The sequence below is a fragment of the Leptinotarsa decemlineata genome, unplaced genomic scaffold (assembly GCF_025532065.1).
Source record: "Leptinotarsa decemlineata unplaced genomic scaffold, Ldec_3_MD MMD2_P_RNA_scaffold_8, whole genome shotgun sequence".
NCBI classification, from domain to species: domain Eukaryota; kingdom Metazoa; phylum Arthropoda; class Insecta; order Coleoptera; family Chrysomelidae; genus Leptinotarsa; species Leptinotarsa decemlineata.
This window is the reverse complement of record NW_027412535.1, coordinates 3007302-3025541: the sequence shown is the minus strand read 5'-3', so window position 1 is coordinate 3025541 and position 18240 is coordinate 3007302. Positions and strand designations below refer to the sequence as shown.

General features: G+C 32.1%; 1 protein-coding gene and 1 long non-coding RNA gene across 17 annotated transcripts; one reads left to right on the top strand and one right to left on the bottom strand.

Annotated features, from left to right (window-relative positions):
* Nucleotides 1-636: 636 nt before the first annotated feature.
* On the top strand, nucleotides 637-2009 carry LOC141480396 (uncharacterized). 2 transcript variants are annotated; one of them, XR_012464318.1, is made up of 2 exons: nucleotides 637-744; nucleotides 1812-2009. It is a non-coding gene; the product is annotated as an uncharacterized lncRNA (long non-coding RNA). The 2 variants fall into 2 exon arrangements; XR_012464319.1 differs by having other exon boundaries at nucleotides 669-772.
* A 436-nt stretch (nucleotides 2010-2445) lies between these two features.
* On the bottom strand, nucleotides 2446-13488 carry LOC141480395 (uncharacterized). Of its 15 annotated transcripts, none has more exons than XM_074170335.1 (5): nucleotides 7376-8482; nucleotides 6059-7053; nucleotides 4056-5443; nucleotides 3062-3283; nucleotides 2446-3008 (listed from the first exon to the last, which is right to left on the bottom strand). In XM_074170335.1, the coding sequence occupies exons 3-5, from the start codon at nucleotides 4171-4173 to the stop codon at nucleotides 2800-2802; spliced, it is 549 nt and encodes a 182-aa protein (XP_074026436.1). In that variant the 5' UTR covers nucleotides 4174-5443; nucleotides 6059-7053; nucleotides 7376-8482; the 3' UTR covers nucleotides 2446-2799. The 15 variants fall into 15 exon arrangements, 5 of the variants coding, with proteins under 5 accessions (XP_074026436.1, XP_074026438.1, XP_074026435.1 ...); XM_074170337.1 differs by having other exon boundaries at nucleotides 4736-5443; XR_012464312.1 differs by lacking the exon at nucleotides 2446-3008 and adding an exon at nucleotides 13464-13488 and having other exon boundaries at nucleotides 3146-3283; nucleotides 7376-7925.
* Nucleotides 13489-18240: the final 4752 nt, after the last annotated feature.

Sequence of the window (18240 nt, the reverse complement as noted above, 5' to 3'; positions counted from 1 at the left end):
ATCCATTGGTCCATTCGAAGCATTAGCGCCGTTCTATTGGTTGAGCAATTGCACCAGAAATTTTCTGTTGGATTTAAAATCGTTTCCATTATAGGTTGAACTTGTCCTCATGTCATTTTCATATCATAACCAAGGATACATTTTTTGGATGGCACAAGTTTGATTTCATTACAGCGTTAAAAATGTATTGCACAACCTTGCAATGTGTGCTAAAATGTTTTTCACTGTTTCCTAAGAAAATGAACGATCAATTAAAATTTTGTTAATTATTTATTTAAGAATAATGCCAGCCAACAAATGACAATAACAAGGTCGACTGAATCCACAAATTAAACATTAACACGAATAATATATTCGATTCACAGTGAAGAAACCTTGATAACAGGATAAAATTATTCTGGAAGGAATTTAACCTGTTAAATTTCCAAATGGTTTTCTACCGAGAACCATTTGGAACCGAGAATAAAATGAGTCAAATATGAATTCACGCCACCCACTAAGAACAATAAATTCAACGTTACCGGTATATTTGACGCATGAGTCAAAGTCGGACGTCGGACTTATACCACAGTATTTCTGTATACAAAATACTGTGCTTATACTGTCAATGAGTAGAATAAACAAAATAAACCATGATGTTTTTCAAGTAAATAATGAAAATATATACATATCACTATTACATGTAAACAGAAAAACAAAGAAAACGGAGCTCATAAGAAATTGAACTTAAGGGTAGAATCTAAAGTAATATTATAATCTGACTAAACTTTTGGTAGGAAATAGTTATTAAAATTTGAAAAATATCAAACCCATTGTTTAATCATTGTGAATGAATTTTATAGGTACTATACTTATCTTTTGCAGTTACGAAGTTTTGATTAAAGTGTTAATCTATTCTTAGCAAGAATTCAAATAAATTCATATGATGAATCAAGGAATAAGAAATCTAGACTGTCAGTTTGGATGAAAATATGTAGAAATGAAAAAGCTGGGATTTACTAGACATAACTACCTATTAATTTATATATACAAGTTTGAAAAAAGGATATCTAAGGTTTTAAACCTTAATTGAGGATGTAAAACTATAACATCTTATCACCTACAAATAATTAGTTGGAAAAAAGTTTACATAAAAGTTACTGTTGCATATTCCATATTTTTGAAATCAGGATAATTTTATGTAGAATTATCAGACAAAAAAAACAATAAAAATGAACATTTTTAATGCTGAACTAATCATCATTTGACTAAATATTTACCTTTTAACAATGTTGGAATGACTATGGAGGAAAACTATTTTGCTGACTAATACTAGAATGAACATTATATTTTACTGCCATGTTCATCCCAATGCTAAAAAATTAAGTGCGATCATGACATTTTTTTTCCAATTCAACTTGAGAACTACCATAAATGAATTTTGACATCGGCTCTTGTAGAGTGTAGAGCACTAGTCTATCAGTAAAATCGGAACAAAAAATCATGAAAGGGAAAAACTGGTACAGTGGTGTTCAGTCGTGATGATTCGAAAATTCTGCTTATATTTTTAGAGTGAATGTAGGTCATTCAAATGATATATAATTCATTGTTATCATTGTAATGGCAAGAAAAGTAGTTTATTGTCAAAAAAGAATATATGTATATTATTTATTTCTTATTTTGAAATGAAGTGGGTCACAAAAAAATTAAATAAATAGGATATTCACGCTAAACTTTTTCATTTATGAAATTTATAAATACACAAAATTATCGGAAAATTATTCTCCTCAAACTTTGATAAATCAATAATGTTCTGAAATGTTTCATTTTAGCTGCTGTCAGAACACATAGTAAATGACAGATAAGACTTTGGAAAACTAGTCATGACTTGGCTGCATAATATACCAGTCCCATATGAAAGACAAAAGACTGAGTAGAATTACCAGGAACTATAGATGCTTTAGATTTTCCTTATTATAACAAATGAAAAATGTTTTTTAAATTACCAAAGAAAAAATCTTAAATTTTCAGTTAGTCTTTATTTATTTTCCTTCTTACATACAATGTTTATAAGCGAACTTTTTATAAAATTGCATAATATTGAAGCAAGGTTGTTCCAAAGTTATATGCTATATTAATTCATAATCATGTGTATATTATTTTAATGTTTAGCAATGATATTGACCCAAGCTTGCTAAAGTATTGTAAGCAATGTTCATGTGTGAACTTTTCGAATGCAATATTGTAGCGATGAAAATGAGTACCCACATCAACTTCACATACACATTACTGAACGTTCCACTCACAAAAATAAATCACTGAAAAATTACTGTAAATATTTTTGTTATTAAAACTTGGTTGCTTGATATTACCTTATTCTCAAATGAAAATGTTACTATGTTTTCATCATATGATAACTTCACATCTTACTAAGGACCCATTTCAAAAAAATATTAAAACTACATCTTTGTTTTAAGACAATTTATTCAAGACTCACAGGTATAGATTCAGGGAAAAATCAGTTTTCACTAAATGAATTGGAAAAAAAAATAAAGAATAGAAGGAGAAAAACATTCATACTTTTGAAAATGAAATAAAATATATCAAACATCAATGTTTTATAATAAGTGAATAGTGTTTTGCTGAATGGAAGTTTGGGAGAAAATGATTTTTCCTCGACAATTATGAAAGAAAATACCTTCAAGGACCAAAAAATTAAACATACATGGTATCAACATGGTAGTGAGTTTCCACGGACCCACTACTCAATTCAGAGCCAGAAAAAGAAATAAATCAGGGGAATAATGAAACTTTTGGGAACTATTTTTTTTCTTCACATTCTTTACTTTTTCTCTGCATATATCTGAACTTGCGTAGAAGTGAGTCAGCACTTCTGTGTTTCAGTACATCATGCTCTTCAATTAGTTCTTCAAGTTCTGCCAATGAAGGTTCAGATCCATCAAATGAGTGTTTTTCAGTACTTCTCTCTAATATCTCTCTTTCCATAGAAGAATATCTTGATCGTTTTGCTATGAAATATTCCAATATAAAATATATATTTGAAAATTATGAAAAATTATACCATTCACTCCATCTGCTTGTTCTTTTATTGCATTTTTTTCTCGTTCCAACCACTGTTTGATCATAGGAACACTCCTGTTTTTCAGTATTTCGTTATATTTACTTTTCAGTTTAAGTATTTTATCAGAATGAATATAAGTATCATTAGCCAATTCATCTTTGAAGTAAGTTCGTGTTACATATTTTTCATCAGAACTCCACAACTTTCTCTTTTTGAATTTACCTACAAAATAAGTCATTTCTTAATAATATAATATGTTAAAAATACATTTGTTGGCTACAAGTTTTGATACATAAACTTGAGTATTAAAAACTTTCGAAGTACATTTTTCAACTTGAATTATTATTTACTTAATTATGCCATTATTTATGCCAATATATTTTAGAAATCAGTTTATCGGGAATATAGATGTTAAAACATACAGCATGATTAGTTTAAAAAATTTGGTAACGTTTTGATAGACCATCCTGATAATTTCCATTCAGACATCTATCCCCCTATTTGAAGATATTTCCATAAAAGTACGATTTTTAAAACTTTACAGTACCAGGAACTACAAATAACCAACCTTGACCTACTGAATGAAAGGATGTAACTTCACTGACTATTGTCACCACTAGTTCTAGCATGATTATGACAATGTGAATTATCCAGTTTCAATATCGGCCTTCTCCTCTTAGGTTAGTTTTGAATAAAAAGCAAATAACTCGTTAAAAAGATATAACAACCAAATCTAATTATTTGTAGAATCTGTTTATTCTATAGTATGGGAAAGAGTTTGTTTTGAATGACGAATATTTTTACAATTTTATTTATGAAAGTGATGTCAAGATTTGATATGAACTTCAGTTATGATTAAATAGCATTAATATCTATTTTTTGAATATATGAAATATTGAATGGAATATAAAAACCAACTGAATATATACAGAAAAAGGTAGAATTTTACAAAATACTATGTCAAGTCAACTGATTAGATGAAATAAAAGTGTACCTAAAAAGGATTTAATTAATCTTTGATCCAGTTCATCATCTTCAGAATTCGATTCTGGTTGATATTCTACATCTTCAGCACTGCTCTTTCTTAGCCCTCTCAATTTTTTTAGTGCCATGCCTTCAACACCTTCCTTTTCAGCTCTTGTTAGTTTCAAAGTATTATTGTTTACATTGTTTTTTGGGACAGGATCTTCTGATTTTCTTTTTGGCACTTTTTTCAAGACGCTGAGAAACTGTTGTGATATCTATTAAAGGTGTGCTTTGATCATAAAATGTTTTGTGGATATTATATTTATGTGACATATAATTTGAAATTCTTAACTCTTCTTCATGAGAAATACCTTCCTTAGCAACTTCTGTTGCAAAATGTTTTCGCAAATTAGTGAATGTTAGTGTTTTATTTATACCGCTGTCTTCTAAAAATAGACGATTGCATCTGTAAGTGTCATAAGTTTTATATTTATCTTTTGATGGAAAGCCAAATAAATATGGGTTTTCTGGATGAACACCAGCCTTCACTCTATATTTGATAATAGTTTTTAGATAAGGAAGAATCTGGATTTTATCTACGAGTAATGCAGTGGTATTGCCAAGTTTACCTTTAAATTCAACACGAATATATTTGCTATCTTGAATTTTTTCATGTTCAGTGAGATTTATAAAATCTTTTTCACTCACACATTCTCTTTTATTGAAGTCATCTAATTCAATCCTTTGTGTTTCTCCTGGTCGTTTTCTATTGAAAACAGCCAATGCTACCAAAACATACTGACATAACTTATTCCAATCTTCAAAGACAAATTTGATTTTTGAACAATTGTGATGGAAATCTGCTGCTTTAGTTAAATATTCCAAATAATCCTCAACGTCTTTATTTTCTGACAAACTATTTACTTCTTTCAACCTGTTATGTCTGTTTTCACTTAATTTACATATTCGGTTTATATAAGGTGCCAATTCTAAATTATATCGGCGAGTCATTGCTTTTGTTAATTTACGTAAATGTTCGTCTTCATTTTTATCACATTCAGATAAAACCACTTCTAAATTTTTTTTAAATTCAGTGCTCAAAGTTCTTGCCCCTCATGCCCCAAGCATGAGGGGCAAGAACGAGTTTTCTATCTGCCATATTGCTATTTCTCATAACAATGTTTTCTCTATCTACACTCAGTTGATTATACTCAAAATCACCCTTTTTCCTTAAGTCATTTATTTTTTTCCTTCTTTGAAAATTTTGTTGGTGCAATCCCTTTATTTCTCGTACTTCGGGTTCTCTGAAATGAATTTTGAACCAATGTCTGGGCAACTGGAAGAGAACTTTCTTACAAAAATAACACGAATGCTGCTTGTGTCCAACTCTTTTTACCAGAAATGTTCTATCTTCAGCTAAAAACAAAATTGAACATTCACAATTGAAAGCACATTGGTAAAGAAAAAGTATATCAATTAAAAAATATAATAAGTCATTCAAAAGCTGAAAAGTATCCTGATTTTCATAGAGGAATGCTCATTGCAGCTTACCTATACCATTGATATATGGTAAAACGAAGATCCATCAGAAAACTACTTTCATGGCTGATGCCTAGACGAACATTGGATTATATCTGATATATCCAACCTTATGCTGATGAAGGGCAAATATCCCAAAACCGGTCTATAGCTTGATCATCCCGAATGGTTCGATCAAGTTTCCGTCTTTATAGCAAGCGATTGCAGGGAAACCCTTGTGGGAACTCTGCCAAGAGAATTCATCAGATGTAATCCAATGTTCATCAAGGTGTTAACCAAGAAAGTAGTTGTTATCTGATGGATCTCCAGCCCACTTATACCTTTTGTATAGGTTTTTTGCAATGACCATTCCTGAATGAAACGGGATATCTACTTTTCATCGACTCTATATCCCTTGGAGTGCATTGTTTTCGAAAATTAGTTTCATTAGGCTTACAGTTTTTGTAATTGATGTAGTTATTGCGGTGATGAGAAAAAAAGTAAGTTTGTTACCTTAATATAATTTTAAGAAGGAAAGAGGTCACATGCCGAGTGCACCTAGGTATTATATATAATTATCGTCCACTCTGCAGCAGATAGTGGCATGTAGTATCTTGATGTAAATTAACAATCCACAAATAGAATCAACTGGACTGAGCAAACCTTCACCTTTTTAAAATGATATTGTTTTGTTTCAAAGAGATATCAATTAAAAATCATTTTGAACTATTTCAGATGGTCACATCTTTTTGAAAAGAACATACCTTCTTGTAGATCATTTTCTAAAACATCAGGTACTATGAATTTTTTATTATTTGTATTATTGTATTATTTGTATTATTTGATCTGTTTAATATTCCACTACAACTTGGGTTCATGTTATTCAAATAAAGATTTTCCTTTATTTCCGGAAAATCATGTATTACATTTCCATCATTTGAAGGTAACTCTTCCATATTCAAAATAGGATTTTCATACGAAGCAACAACAGTTGGTATACTTTTTTCAATATCCAGTGTCACATTATTTTTCTCCATCTCAAAATTTGTTGAACTCACATTACCTTTGCTATTTATCAGATAATTACTTGAAATGAAAATAGAATTTTTTTTTGGTAAATTTTGCAGAGTGATACTGTTGTTATTTTTTGTGCAAAGGAGTGTGTTTTCATTAACGGAAATAGTATCCTTAATCATTTTTAGAATAAATGGTCCAGTTTCTGTCTCAAAACTAACTGAATTATATTCAGCAGCTTCACATTTGTCAGGAAATTTGTCTTTTTTGAGGTCCTTTTCGGTAGTAACTGATATAGTGTCTATATTTGAGTTTTCAACTATGGCTGCATATGGTTGTAACAATTCTTCAGTTTCCAAATCATTGTCTGATCTTGGTTTCTTGTTTCAGTTTCTACATCAGAATGGATTATGATGTGTTCTTACTCAAAAATTAATTTCAAAAATAAGGACTGCTTCAACATATTTATTCAGCATAGTACTTTTGAATGCATTCTAAAAAATAATATGGAATCAATCACTCACTAGAATTCTATATTTATTTGTAAATACATTAATCAGCAGCATTCAGATCAAGTGAAAGATGTCACACATACATTGACTAAATCTTTGTTAGAAGATCAACACCATTACATATTATTAATTGATATATAATCCTCCTCCAGGACAAACCTATCAATTCTGGAATGCACTTTTCCATTTCTTCACTTAAGAAATTCAGTATATTAAGTACCTTCTTTTTACTTTCATATTATAGCATTTGTTATGATGAATGAATTTTTAATTTTTAGTCTACATGGTAGGCATATATACTTACTGTTAGAAGCTATAATTGTAGCTGAATACCAAGCCCCTCCAGTATACCTCACACTTATAGAAGTGGTGGTTTTATTTATTCGAGATTTACTACAAATGTAGTAAATCCCATCTTCAAATTTCACTTGGTAATACATGACCATAAACCACGCTGCTGACCGGAGTCCTACGTTTTAATGGTCTATAAAATTTACATTTACATCAGTTATCACCTATCCACAGTATTTTGTATATACAGAAATACTGTGACCAGAGACAACCAACTTGTCTCTGCTGTGACCTATCACTCTCTCTCTCTCTCTATTTTGGATGGTCGTTGCTTCCTATCTTCAGGCGCATATGACCAATGCTCCTCCTGTTACGTAACTGGCTGTTACATAACAAAAGCTTCGTCGGGGGACAAAGACTATCTTGCAACTTGCAAGCCTGTGCCCGGAATGGTGTGCTCTTCGTGTTTTTGACTAACTCGGCTGGACTGCTTTGGAATGTCTGGATAAAGCGGTACACGTAGCGTCTACTGGAGTGTCGAACGTTGTCTTGTGTGCTGGAAACTGGGGGATAAAAAGACAGATAGTACGTACATTGGGGTGGAGGGATGGGAAAAAGGAGAGAAATAAAAAGGAGGTGAAAGAAAGGGAACCATCCCTCCCTCCCCTGTTAACTTATAGTGTGATATGATTATATGTCATAAAATATACCAGAGTTTTGATAATACCGAAGTGTAAAGAGCCAAGTACTGTTGACATATTCAAGGGAGCCGGAATGCCTTTTTTGACAAGTTGTTGGTAAATGTCATATCCAGGGATACTGTTAATTGGGCATTCTAGGAATATGTGTTCCAATGTGTCTAGTTGTCCACACTCGCAATGTGGACTTGATGAGACGCCAATACGAAATAAGTGAGACTTAGTCCAACAGTGGCCGGTTTTCATACGGATGAGGCTAGAAACATGTCTTCTGTCCATAGCTGGAATTGTCAGATACCAAGGCCGTTTGGGGAAGGTAGGGTGGATTCTACAATATGTCTTACCTTTATTCTGTATCTCTTGTTGCCATTTAGTATAAAAGTGTTGATTGATGTTGTTTTTCAGGAATGGTAAGTAATTATGTTTATTTACTGGAATATCCTGCTGCTCATTACCTCATTACCTGCTCATTACCATCAATATGCGAATGTCCTGGAATCCATGTAAATTTGAAAGTATAATGTGGAGTTGTAGTAGTGATAATGTGTTTAATGCTCAATGTAATAAAGTCTATATTCGTCTGAAAATTCGCGTTCTTCAATCGTTCCAGTGCACTTGCAGAATCGGTGCAAAGAAAGTTATGTCGCTGGCCCTTTTCCATGCAGATCTTCATACCTTTATACAAGGCAATCATCTCCGCGTCACAGATGTTTAGGTGATCATGTAGTCGTGCTGAAAATTTATAGTCTAGTTGTGGAATATAAATGCCTATACCAACCTTATTGTTAGTTTTTGATGCATCCGTATATACGAAAATGTAATCATTACGATATTGTTCAGAGAAATGTAAAAAGTTCTTGTAACAATTAGGATCTTGTTTTGTGATTTTGGCATCTATAATATCTACATGCTGTAAATATGTTGCCAAATTGAAACTGTAACTTGGTATGACTGCGTTTGCATACATATTTTTTGTGATCAATTTACTATAATGGAAGGCCTCGACCAAATATGGAAGTTGTTTATTTTTCCAGTAACTATATTGCTGGTGGTATATGATGTCAATAATTTCCAAGATCTCAAGTAAAGGTGGCCTGAAATCCATTCTTTTCATGATATATTTATGGGCAAGCCACTGTCTGCGATGGTCTAAATCTGTCAAACCTGCTTCCGCCAGTATAGCATTGCGAGGCGTGGATTTCATGCATCCCAGAATAATTCTAAGTCCTGATTTATAGACTGTATCTAATTTGTCCAGGTTCTTTTTGGTACAAGGTCTATATAAGAATGCGCCATAGTCTAAGTGCGCACGCACAAGTCCATTGAACGCCAGCAACATAGTTCTCGGGTCTGCGCCCCACCATACTTTGCAAAAAGTTTTTATAATATTGATACTTTTATTTGCTTTAGAAATAACATGATCAATAGTTCTGTCCCAATTCAGATTAGTGGAAAAGAAAGTTCCTAAGTATTTAATCTCTTTCTTGGCCTGCAGGGTATGATTGTCTATCCGAATGTTCAAAGGTCGAACGGAAGCTCTACCTTTGTGAAAGAACATGCATTCACATTTACCTAAACTCAGCTGAAGGTCATGTTTGGTCATCCACATATTAATGGTGGAAAGTGAACTATTTATGGTGTTCTCCAATGTTTGGAGAGAGTCTCCCTTGATTAGCAGTAGTAAGTCATCGGCATATGCCAGCAAACGGCATGGGGACGGTATGACATCGAACAACGAAAGTAAGTAAATATTAAACAGAAGAGGACTAAGCGGGGAACCTTGTGTGAGTCCCTTCGAGGTTAAACCAGGACCATAGACAGTACCATGTCGATCTATTAAGTAATTATGTCGGTTATCTAATATTCGGAATATGAGGTTTGCCATCTCTGATGCTACTCCATATTTTATAAGATATTTATATAAAGTGAATATGTTGACATTATCATAGGCCCCCTTGATATCTAAAAACACCGCAATGACGTTTTGATTTAAGCTAAAAGCTAATTGTACATAAGAGGTTAAAAAGGCAGTGCAATCCATCGTACCTAAACCTTTGCGAAACCCTGTTTGGTATCTGGAAAGAAGTTGGTTATGTTCAAAAAACCACTCTAAACGTGTTTTGATTATTTTTTCTAGTAGTTTCAATCCACAGGAAGCCATAGCCAATAGGCGGTATGTATTTGTAGCTGTGTGAATAGAGGCTTTTTTAATGCCAATCAATAAAAATTCTTTCCATGAACACGGTATTGTGTCACCCTGTAGGAACCCATTATAGAATTGTAGTAGTGCAAGTTTCAATTTCAAGGGTAAGTGTAGAAACATAGCATATGGGATGCCATCTCTCCCTGGAGCAGTTACTTTCTTGAATTTCAGTGCCAGTTCCAGTTCTACTAGCGAAAATGGCTGAGTGTGTGTGGTATTAGGATGAAGTCGGAAGTCTGGTTCCACATTACAAATGGATATTTGATCTAATAGTGTAATTGCTGTTTGTGCATCTGGCGCATCGTTGGAGTTGTATTTTTTAAGTTTTTTGTCGGAATAGCTTCGGATTATGTTCCATACGTAAGAGATGTTAGAGTCTCGATTTAGGGAAGCACAAAATATTTGAAAACTTTTTTTCTTTTTCTTTCTCAAGAATCGTTTTGTTACCGCTATTGTTTTTTTTGCTTCTATATAATTCGTAATCGTTGGGAATAGTTGAAAGTGTTTGATAGCTTGTTTCTTTTTTGTGTTGGCTTGAGTGCATTCACTGTCCCACCAGGGACATCTCGGTCCCTTTAAAGATTTTGGGTGATAGGTAGGTATTGTTGTATCCGCTACATAGTTCATTAAATTAGTTAAAGAATCATATGAATCCAATGTTTGTAGGTCTGCTAGAATATCTAGCTGTTGTGTGTATGTGTTCCAATCCGCTTTCGCAAAGACCCTAACTTTTCTCGTATTATTAATACATATTTGTTCCTCTGTGTTATTATAGCTGCATAGGGTAGGGTAGTGATCGCTATTACCACATTCCTCCATTACTTCCCAAGAACATTTTGGTGCCATTGCACCAGACACCATACATAAATCCACTGGACTTGGATTTTCCAGAGGGCTTGCAAATCTAGTACCTTTACCCGTGTTTAATACTACCAATTCGTCACCGGCCAATAATACACTCAATACATTGCCATTAAAATTACTCGAGGCACTTCCCCATAAGGGATGGTGTGCGTTGAAATCCCCCATCCAAATTATTTTCCCTCGCAAATGATGTAGTAATCTAGTAGCTTGGTCTATTGAAAGATGATTATTCGGGGGGTTATAAGAATTTACTATGTTTATGTTATTAACATTGACTATTAAGGTTTGACATTTATTATCATTCAATTCTTGTATGTCCACAATGGAGTAATGGCAGTCTTTGCGAACGAGGGTGGCAATACCCCCATATCCATCCTCCCTATCAATTCGTATAGTATTATAATTTTTTAAATTTAAAGTGTAATCTTTTTTTAACCACGTTTCATTCAATAGGATCACATGTGGCATGTGCTCCTGAAGTAAAAGTGTCAAGTAATGAAAGTTGGCCTTCACGCTACGTATATTCCATTGAATGATTTTCAAGGATGTAGAATCCACCCTATTCCCGAACAGTGCTAGTAAAAGTCTGTGGAATCGAAATCTTTATATAGTCAAGCCTTATCGTATGCGGTTATGACATCAATTATTTTTGTCTTGGTGGTTGCAGGTAATTAGGAAAAATTTGCATAAAAATTTTTTACTATATTTCTATCGTGTTCGTCAGACGTTAGTAATGGTAAACTGTTGTTGAATTGGGATTGATTTATACGCTGTTTATTGGAACCTACTGTTGTTTTTTTAATTGCCCCCGTACTTACTGTGGTTTGTGAAGTTGTTTGTAAAGCTATACCATTTGGGGGTTGTGGAATTCTACCATCTGGATACAGCAAAATTTCGTTCAATGCATCCCTGTCATAGCCTATTCTATGTTCTCTATTACTATGTTTGTCCCCTCCTACGCTTTGTGCATATGATCTTGTGAATCTTTGATTGTTTGCAATATAAGTTTCTTTGCGTTGCTCTACTGAAATATCATTATTATTGAATGTATATCTATTTTGCAATATTGGATAATCGTTAGCTTGTGGATTATAAGAAGTTGGTTCTTTTGGAAAGTGTTTGACAGCTTCATAAAAAGAAATATTTTCAAAAGTCATTTTCTCCCTAATTTTTTTTTGACGTTCAAATTCCTTGCAAATTCTATTGTTGGATTTATGTTCAGTACTTCCACAAAAAAGGCATTTTATGTTATTACAAGTTTTATATGTCTCTTCATCTATGTGACTTTGAATACAAGAAAAACATTTTTGTTTACCTTTGCAATATTTTTTAATGTGTCCATAAAGGAGACAATTAAAACATTGAATCACTGGAGGTATATAAGGAGTTGTTATGTAAGTTAAAAAGCAAATGTCAACATACCTAGGAATGATAGTTCCCTCAAAAGTAATTAAAATCGTCGATGCAGGTACATATTGAATCTTTCCATCTGTTACTATGCGTCTGTTCATTCTTTTGACACTTTTAATTTTATAAGGGCTTTTGATCATCATTTTCAGTTCCTCTTCTGAGTAGTATGTAGTTATGTTTTTTACAATCGCTTTGCAGGTTACATTACTATTAGGAATGTATAATTTATAGCCTAAAGTTTTCAATTTTTCGTTCAAGACTAGAGAATTGGCACTTTCACGATTATAAAATTCTACTCCTATATTATGTCTACCTTTGATTTTGAACTTACTTACATTTTCCAATTTCAGATCACAAACTTCCTTAGCAATTTTAAGATGTGGATATCGTCCAAGACTGGCTCTAGATTCCTTATTAGTTTCTACAATAACTGTGAAGGGACCCGTTGCACCCTCACCATATAAATTTATCTGATTTTCTTGACCTGATTCCATTTCACTTATCACCGGTTGCGAAGAAGCACCTGTAGGAATGTCTTCTATTTCGATATCATGTGTTTGTGTAAAATTGACTAATTCATTGCTTTCAGAGTTGAAGGTTCTTGATAGCGACTGGCGATCAGCCTGACTCATTATTTTCCATACCTCTTCATCAACACTATCCCTGTTATGGCTTCCTTCATTATCAATATGAATTCGTTTTATGGGGGAAGATGACTCTTCCCCCTCTCCCCCTAACATGTCTACAGCACTTCAGCACCTTTCTCCTTTTTTTTTTATGGTAAAAAAAAAGGTAGAAAAACTACAACTAATTATTTAATTCGCAGTTATATGTACTTCCCAACGATAAATCAAAGTATTAAAACTCAAATAACCCACTAGAATAAAGAAATAAGTACAAAGGAAATAGAAAAAGAAATTGCACACCTGATTCGATCTTCGCAGCTCGACACTCAGCCAACTATCGTGACCTATCACTCAAAAAAAAAAAAAAAAAAAAAAAAACACAACTTCGTTTGTTGTTCTTCTTCTTCATGTATTGGCCTCAGCTACTAAGACTATCTGTCCAGTGGGTAGCGAATTCGTTTGTTGTAATCTGTACACATTGACAATATTGAAATTATAGGTTGGATTTGCTTTTAGAAAGAGAACATTGACTCTTGACTCATGCATCAAAGATATATAGCTGCAATATGGCTGATATATCGGTAACGTTGAATTTCTTGTTCTTAGTAAGAAGTACGGACTGTGAGCTATCGAGAACTATTTGAAAATTCAACAGGTTGAATTCTATTTAGAATAGTTTTTTGGTATAACTTGTACTTTATCAGGATTCACCACTGCGTTAATGTTTAATTCGAGGAATTCGGCCGATCTTGTTATTGTTGTTTGTTGGCTGTCATTACTCTTGAATATATAATTTAAACATATTGCAACGTTATACACTACATTTTTTACAGTTGTAATGAAGTCAAACTTGTTTTGTTGAATAAACAAATACGAAAACACTAAAATAAGTGTCAAAATTAAGAGGGATCCACATAACCATTTAACGAGATCTTCAAGAAATCTAATAGTCACAATAAATGTTATCAACCATTGGCAAATATTCAAGTTATTTTAGTGATATAGATTATATATATATATATATATATATATATAATTTTAAAATTATATATATATATATATATATATATAAATTTTACAAAATAAGATTTGAGAGAAAGGATATATTCTAATATAAATTCGCTGAAAAACATAAAAGTAAAATGGGAGACAAGAACAATATTATGATATATTCCATGATTGTTGACTTTAAGATATCACTTATGTATAGTTTGTATAATAATTAGAAATGAATTGAATACAAAAAATGATTATTCAATATTCATTCTGGTTTGTATCTGAAAGTAACTTCTTTGCATAATTTACACATCTTTGTTGAGATTTTATTTTCAATTTAATTTCTTTCTACTTTTCTTCGTGGAATTTTTTTTGAATAACGATGGAGTAAGTAGAAATCCAAAAAAAATATTTTCAAAAACTATTTTGAATTCAATTTTATTATTATATGTCTATGAAAAATACCTTTTTTCTCGTGTTTGGGATGTATATGATCAATAATCCTCAAAATCATGAGGATAACATTATCATAATATATGCGAGGAGTCAATTTTTATAACCAGATGAGTCACAAAATTGTTGATGTTAATACTGATATATAATTTTTTTATAATAAATATTCCTTATTGGTCGGTGTAAAATTGTCTATACAATAATTCTGCATTTCATAGAAATCAGTAGAATCCATACAGATAGAGGACAAATTTTGTCCGACTCTGATATCTTGCCCCATTCGAAAGTTAACAAGGGGTATGGCATTTACGTACTTATGTCTTCATTAAAAAATAGATATTTTATAATTTTTTTTATCTACTGTAAAATTTGTTAAAAGCGAATCATCGGTGTTGAAACGCCTCATATAGGGTAAACTATACGTTTGATTATTTGAATTTCTTTAATTTTCTTAATATTTAACTAACATATTTTCCAATGCATTTCCTACTCCCGCCATCTAGGTAAAAATAACCTGTATAATTCAAGTTCAACCTTGTTTTCTTATCGCAGGTCTCTCTCTCTTCTTCTCTTCAAGATTCCAACCTTACCCATGAGAGGTCGCTGTAATTTTCATTTTATTCCAATCAATTTTATTAATTATTACTGAAATCTTTTCTAAAATCTCGACTCCATTTTGTCAAACTGTGCATTGTCTAGCTATTCGATTCACACCATTTTCTAAAAAGTTTCGATGTTACTAATTGCTATAAATAGTCTATCCAACTATGTTGGACATAATCATAAACTAAAAAAACGTTTTGTATTCAATTGTATGACTTTCGATATCTACTCGTCAATTGTTTTAACCTCATGTTCATTTTTTTATAATGTAAGTACTACCTTTGCCTAAAGACAATGGTACTACTTTGTTGAAATCACTTAGTTTGTCTTATATACTATTCTTTGTACTTCTTGTTTTACTGGATAGGTGGGCGTTAACTCGTTAATCCGTTAATCGTTTAACTCGTCAAATTTCCAGTCCGTTAAGTAAATCGTTAATTCATTGATCCAGACTCGTTCAACGATGCAGCATTACTCGGGGAACCGATATTCATAAATCTGTTTATTTAATATAATACTGCTATATCCTCAAGCCCTGCAGTTGTACGTCTTTTTTAAGAATATATTTTAACGCCGAAACGAGCCTCAATTTCAGACGAGAACTTCAACGTATTGATGTTCATGAAGGGCAATAATATCCACATTATGTCAGATGAATAAATTAAAATTACACATTCTAATTATTATACACTTCGTTTTTTTGTTTTCAAGCTGTCAACTTCCACAACCCAAAAAAGTTTTTATAAGTAGATTATTAACGCAACAATATAAAAAATGCAATGTTTATCACGCGTTAACGGATTAACGATTAACGTTAACTTGCGTACAATCTTCCGACATGTAACGCTTTAAGGGTCTTCATCCCTGAAAAAAAAGGAGTCAGAAACGATTTTTCTTATTCTGATTGAGGAAAGATTGTATGAGTGTATAAAGGAAAAATAATAAAAAAAATATTTTTGAATATTAGATGAATAAAAAGTATTTGCTCTTTCATTTTTGGGCATTTTTCTTCCATTCCGCCATCAAAACTAACGAATATTTTGGTGTTATTCCATTTCGGTATTGAAGCCTATCATTTTCTCAGTTAAACGACTTTCTCATTTTTCTTTTTAATGTTTCCTTTACTTTGTTATTAATTTAATAAGAATGTGTTATTTATACGAATTTGATTTCCTTGCATTATGCCTTTCGAAGTGGGAAATATCAAATTTTATCAAAGTCAACTAATAAAGTTTTGTTTCAGCCGTCGACTAGTGAAAACTAATTATTACTTTTGAATCTGGAGTCAGAATAGTAGATGAATTTCTTTTAAATGACACGCCCGTCAGGTAGCTCCTCCCACACGTCTGGTGAGGGAGAGAGAGAGTATCATAGAGCCATTGTAAAATGCAGCACAGGGTCGGATTGGGAATAGGAAAAGATAAAAGTTATTCTGACCGAACGAAAGATTGAAATATTAAAATTTCTACAATAACCAGATAGTTTTCAACTTACCTATCTGTATGTTTGCGTGTGTACACGTTTGTATCAAATCTTGCAAGTCTAATATCTTCCGATTGGCTTGAAATTTTACAGATATTCATTACTAGGGACAAAACTTCATGATATTTTCATATTAGGAAATACTTAGATGGAGGCTCTAGAATGTTGGACGAATTTCGTTATTTTTGATTTGATTACAATCAAAATTGGTAGCAAAAATATTGTTGTATTTCATTTATTTTCAACAGTTGCATACACATCAGCGGAATTGAATTATTCACGATTGGTATTGACTTATATTGTCTAACCCTTTATATGGAATCAGACATATTATTTAAACTGTGGACCTTTTCTGCAAAATATTATATTCAAATCATTCAATTTCAAAAATATATCTGGCAGTATGAATTAATTTTGAGGAAAAATATGAGTAATTTACCCCGGAGAGCCCTAGATGAATTATTTTTGAGGATCCGACTATGAATCATACAATCTTTTCGTCATTTCGAACTAATGCTGAAAATTGATATTGTAAAAGGACCCTTACTTGAAAAACAAAATCTGATACTTGATTTCTCAATTTTTTATTCATAAAAATCATCTGATTTTCTGAACACCCTGCTCATGTTTTCGAAAAAATAAATTTTGAACAGAACATGACTATAAATCACAAAATAACCCATAGCCATCTTTATGCTGCTATTTTGAATTCTTGAAATTTGATGAAAAACTCATTATCTTCAAACTCAAAATACCAGTGTTATATACAGGGTGTTCCTTAAACACATGCTAATATTTAAGGAGGTAATTCTTAGACCCATTTTAAGGAAAAAACGTCCTATGGACGTATGTCCTAAACGCCTTAACTTTTGAGATACAGGGTGGCAAAGTTTTCAAAAATAATCAGTTTTTCAATAATAACTGAGATAATTTTGTAGACATCTTTGGCATATTTGGTACATATGTTCCATGCCTCAAGGCGCATTTTCTGATGTACAATTTTCTTAATTTTATCTGCTAGTGGCGTACGTACGAGTTTTGAAATGTATATTTTTGGCGAAAAAAATACTACGCCACTGCTTTATCTTGAATTAAAAATTATTTTTTAAAATCTCTATACCTTTTTGAGCACATTCAATTTGTTGGGTTTTCTTTGTCCGACGCATGGTTTTCGCTCAAAAAATAAAAAATCGCTTTACTTGAGGATAAATTCCTTAAAAATCTGATGCGGTATCGTGCATCGACTGAAAGCAAACCAAGAGATCAGATTTGTTGCAAAATAATTGAGGATCTAACAGGTATTTGTTTGTTGTCAGATGCACTGTTCTCAATTAAAATTATGTCATAACGCAACACCGCTTAATAATTTTTGAAAATATAAATTTAGTTATCCTGGAATAAATGACGTGTAGCAGAATTTATTTACTGCATCTCTTGGAAATATGGAGTTTGTCAATATGTGATTTCTTACAAAGATTAAAAGCAGAAAAAAACAGCGTACCCACCATAGCAATAAAAAACGAATTCTCTGTATGTACAAACG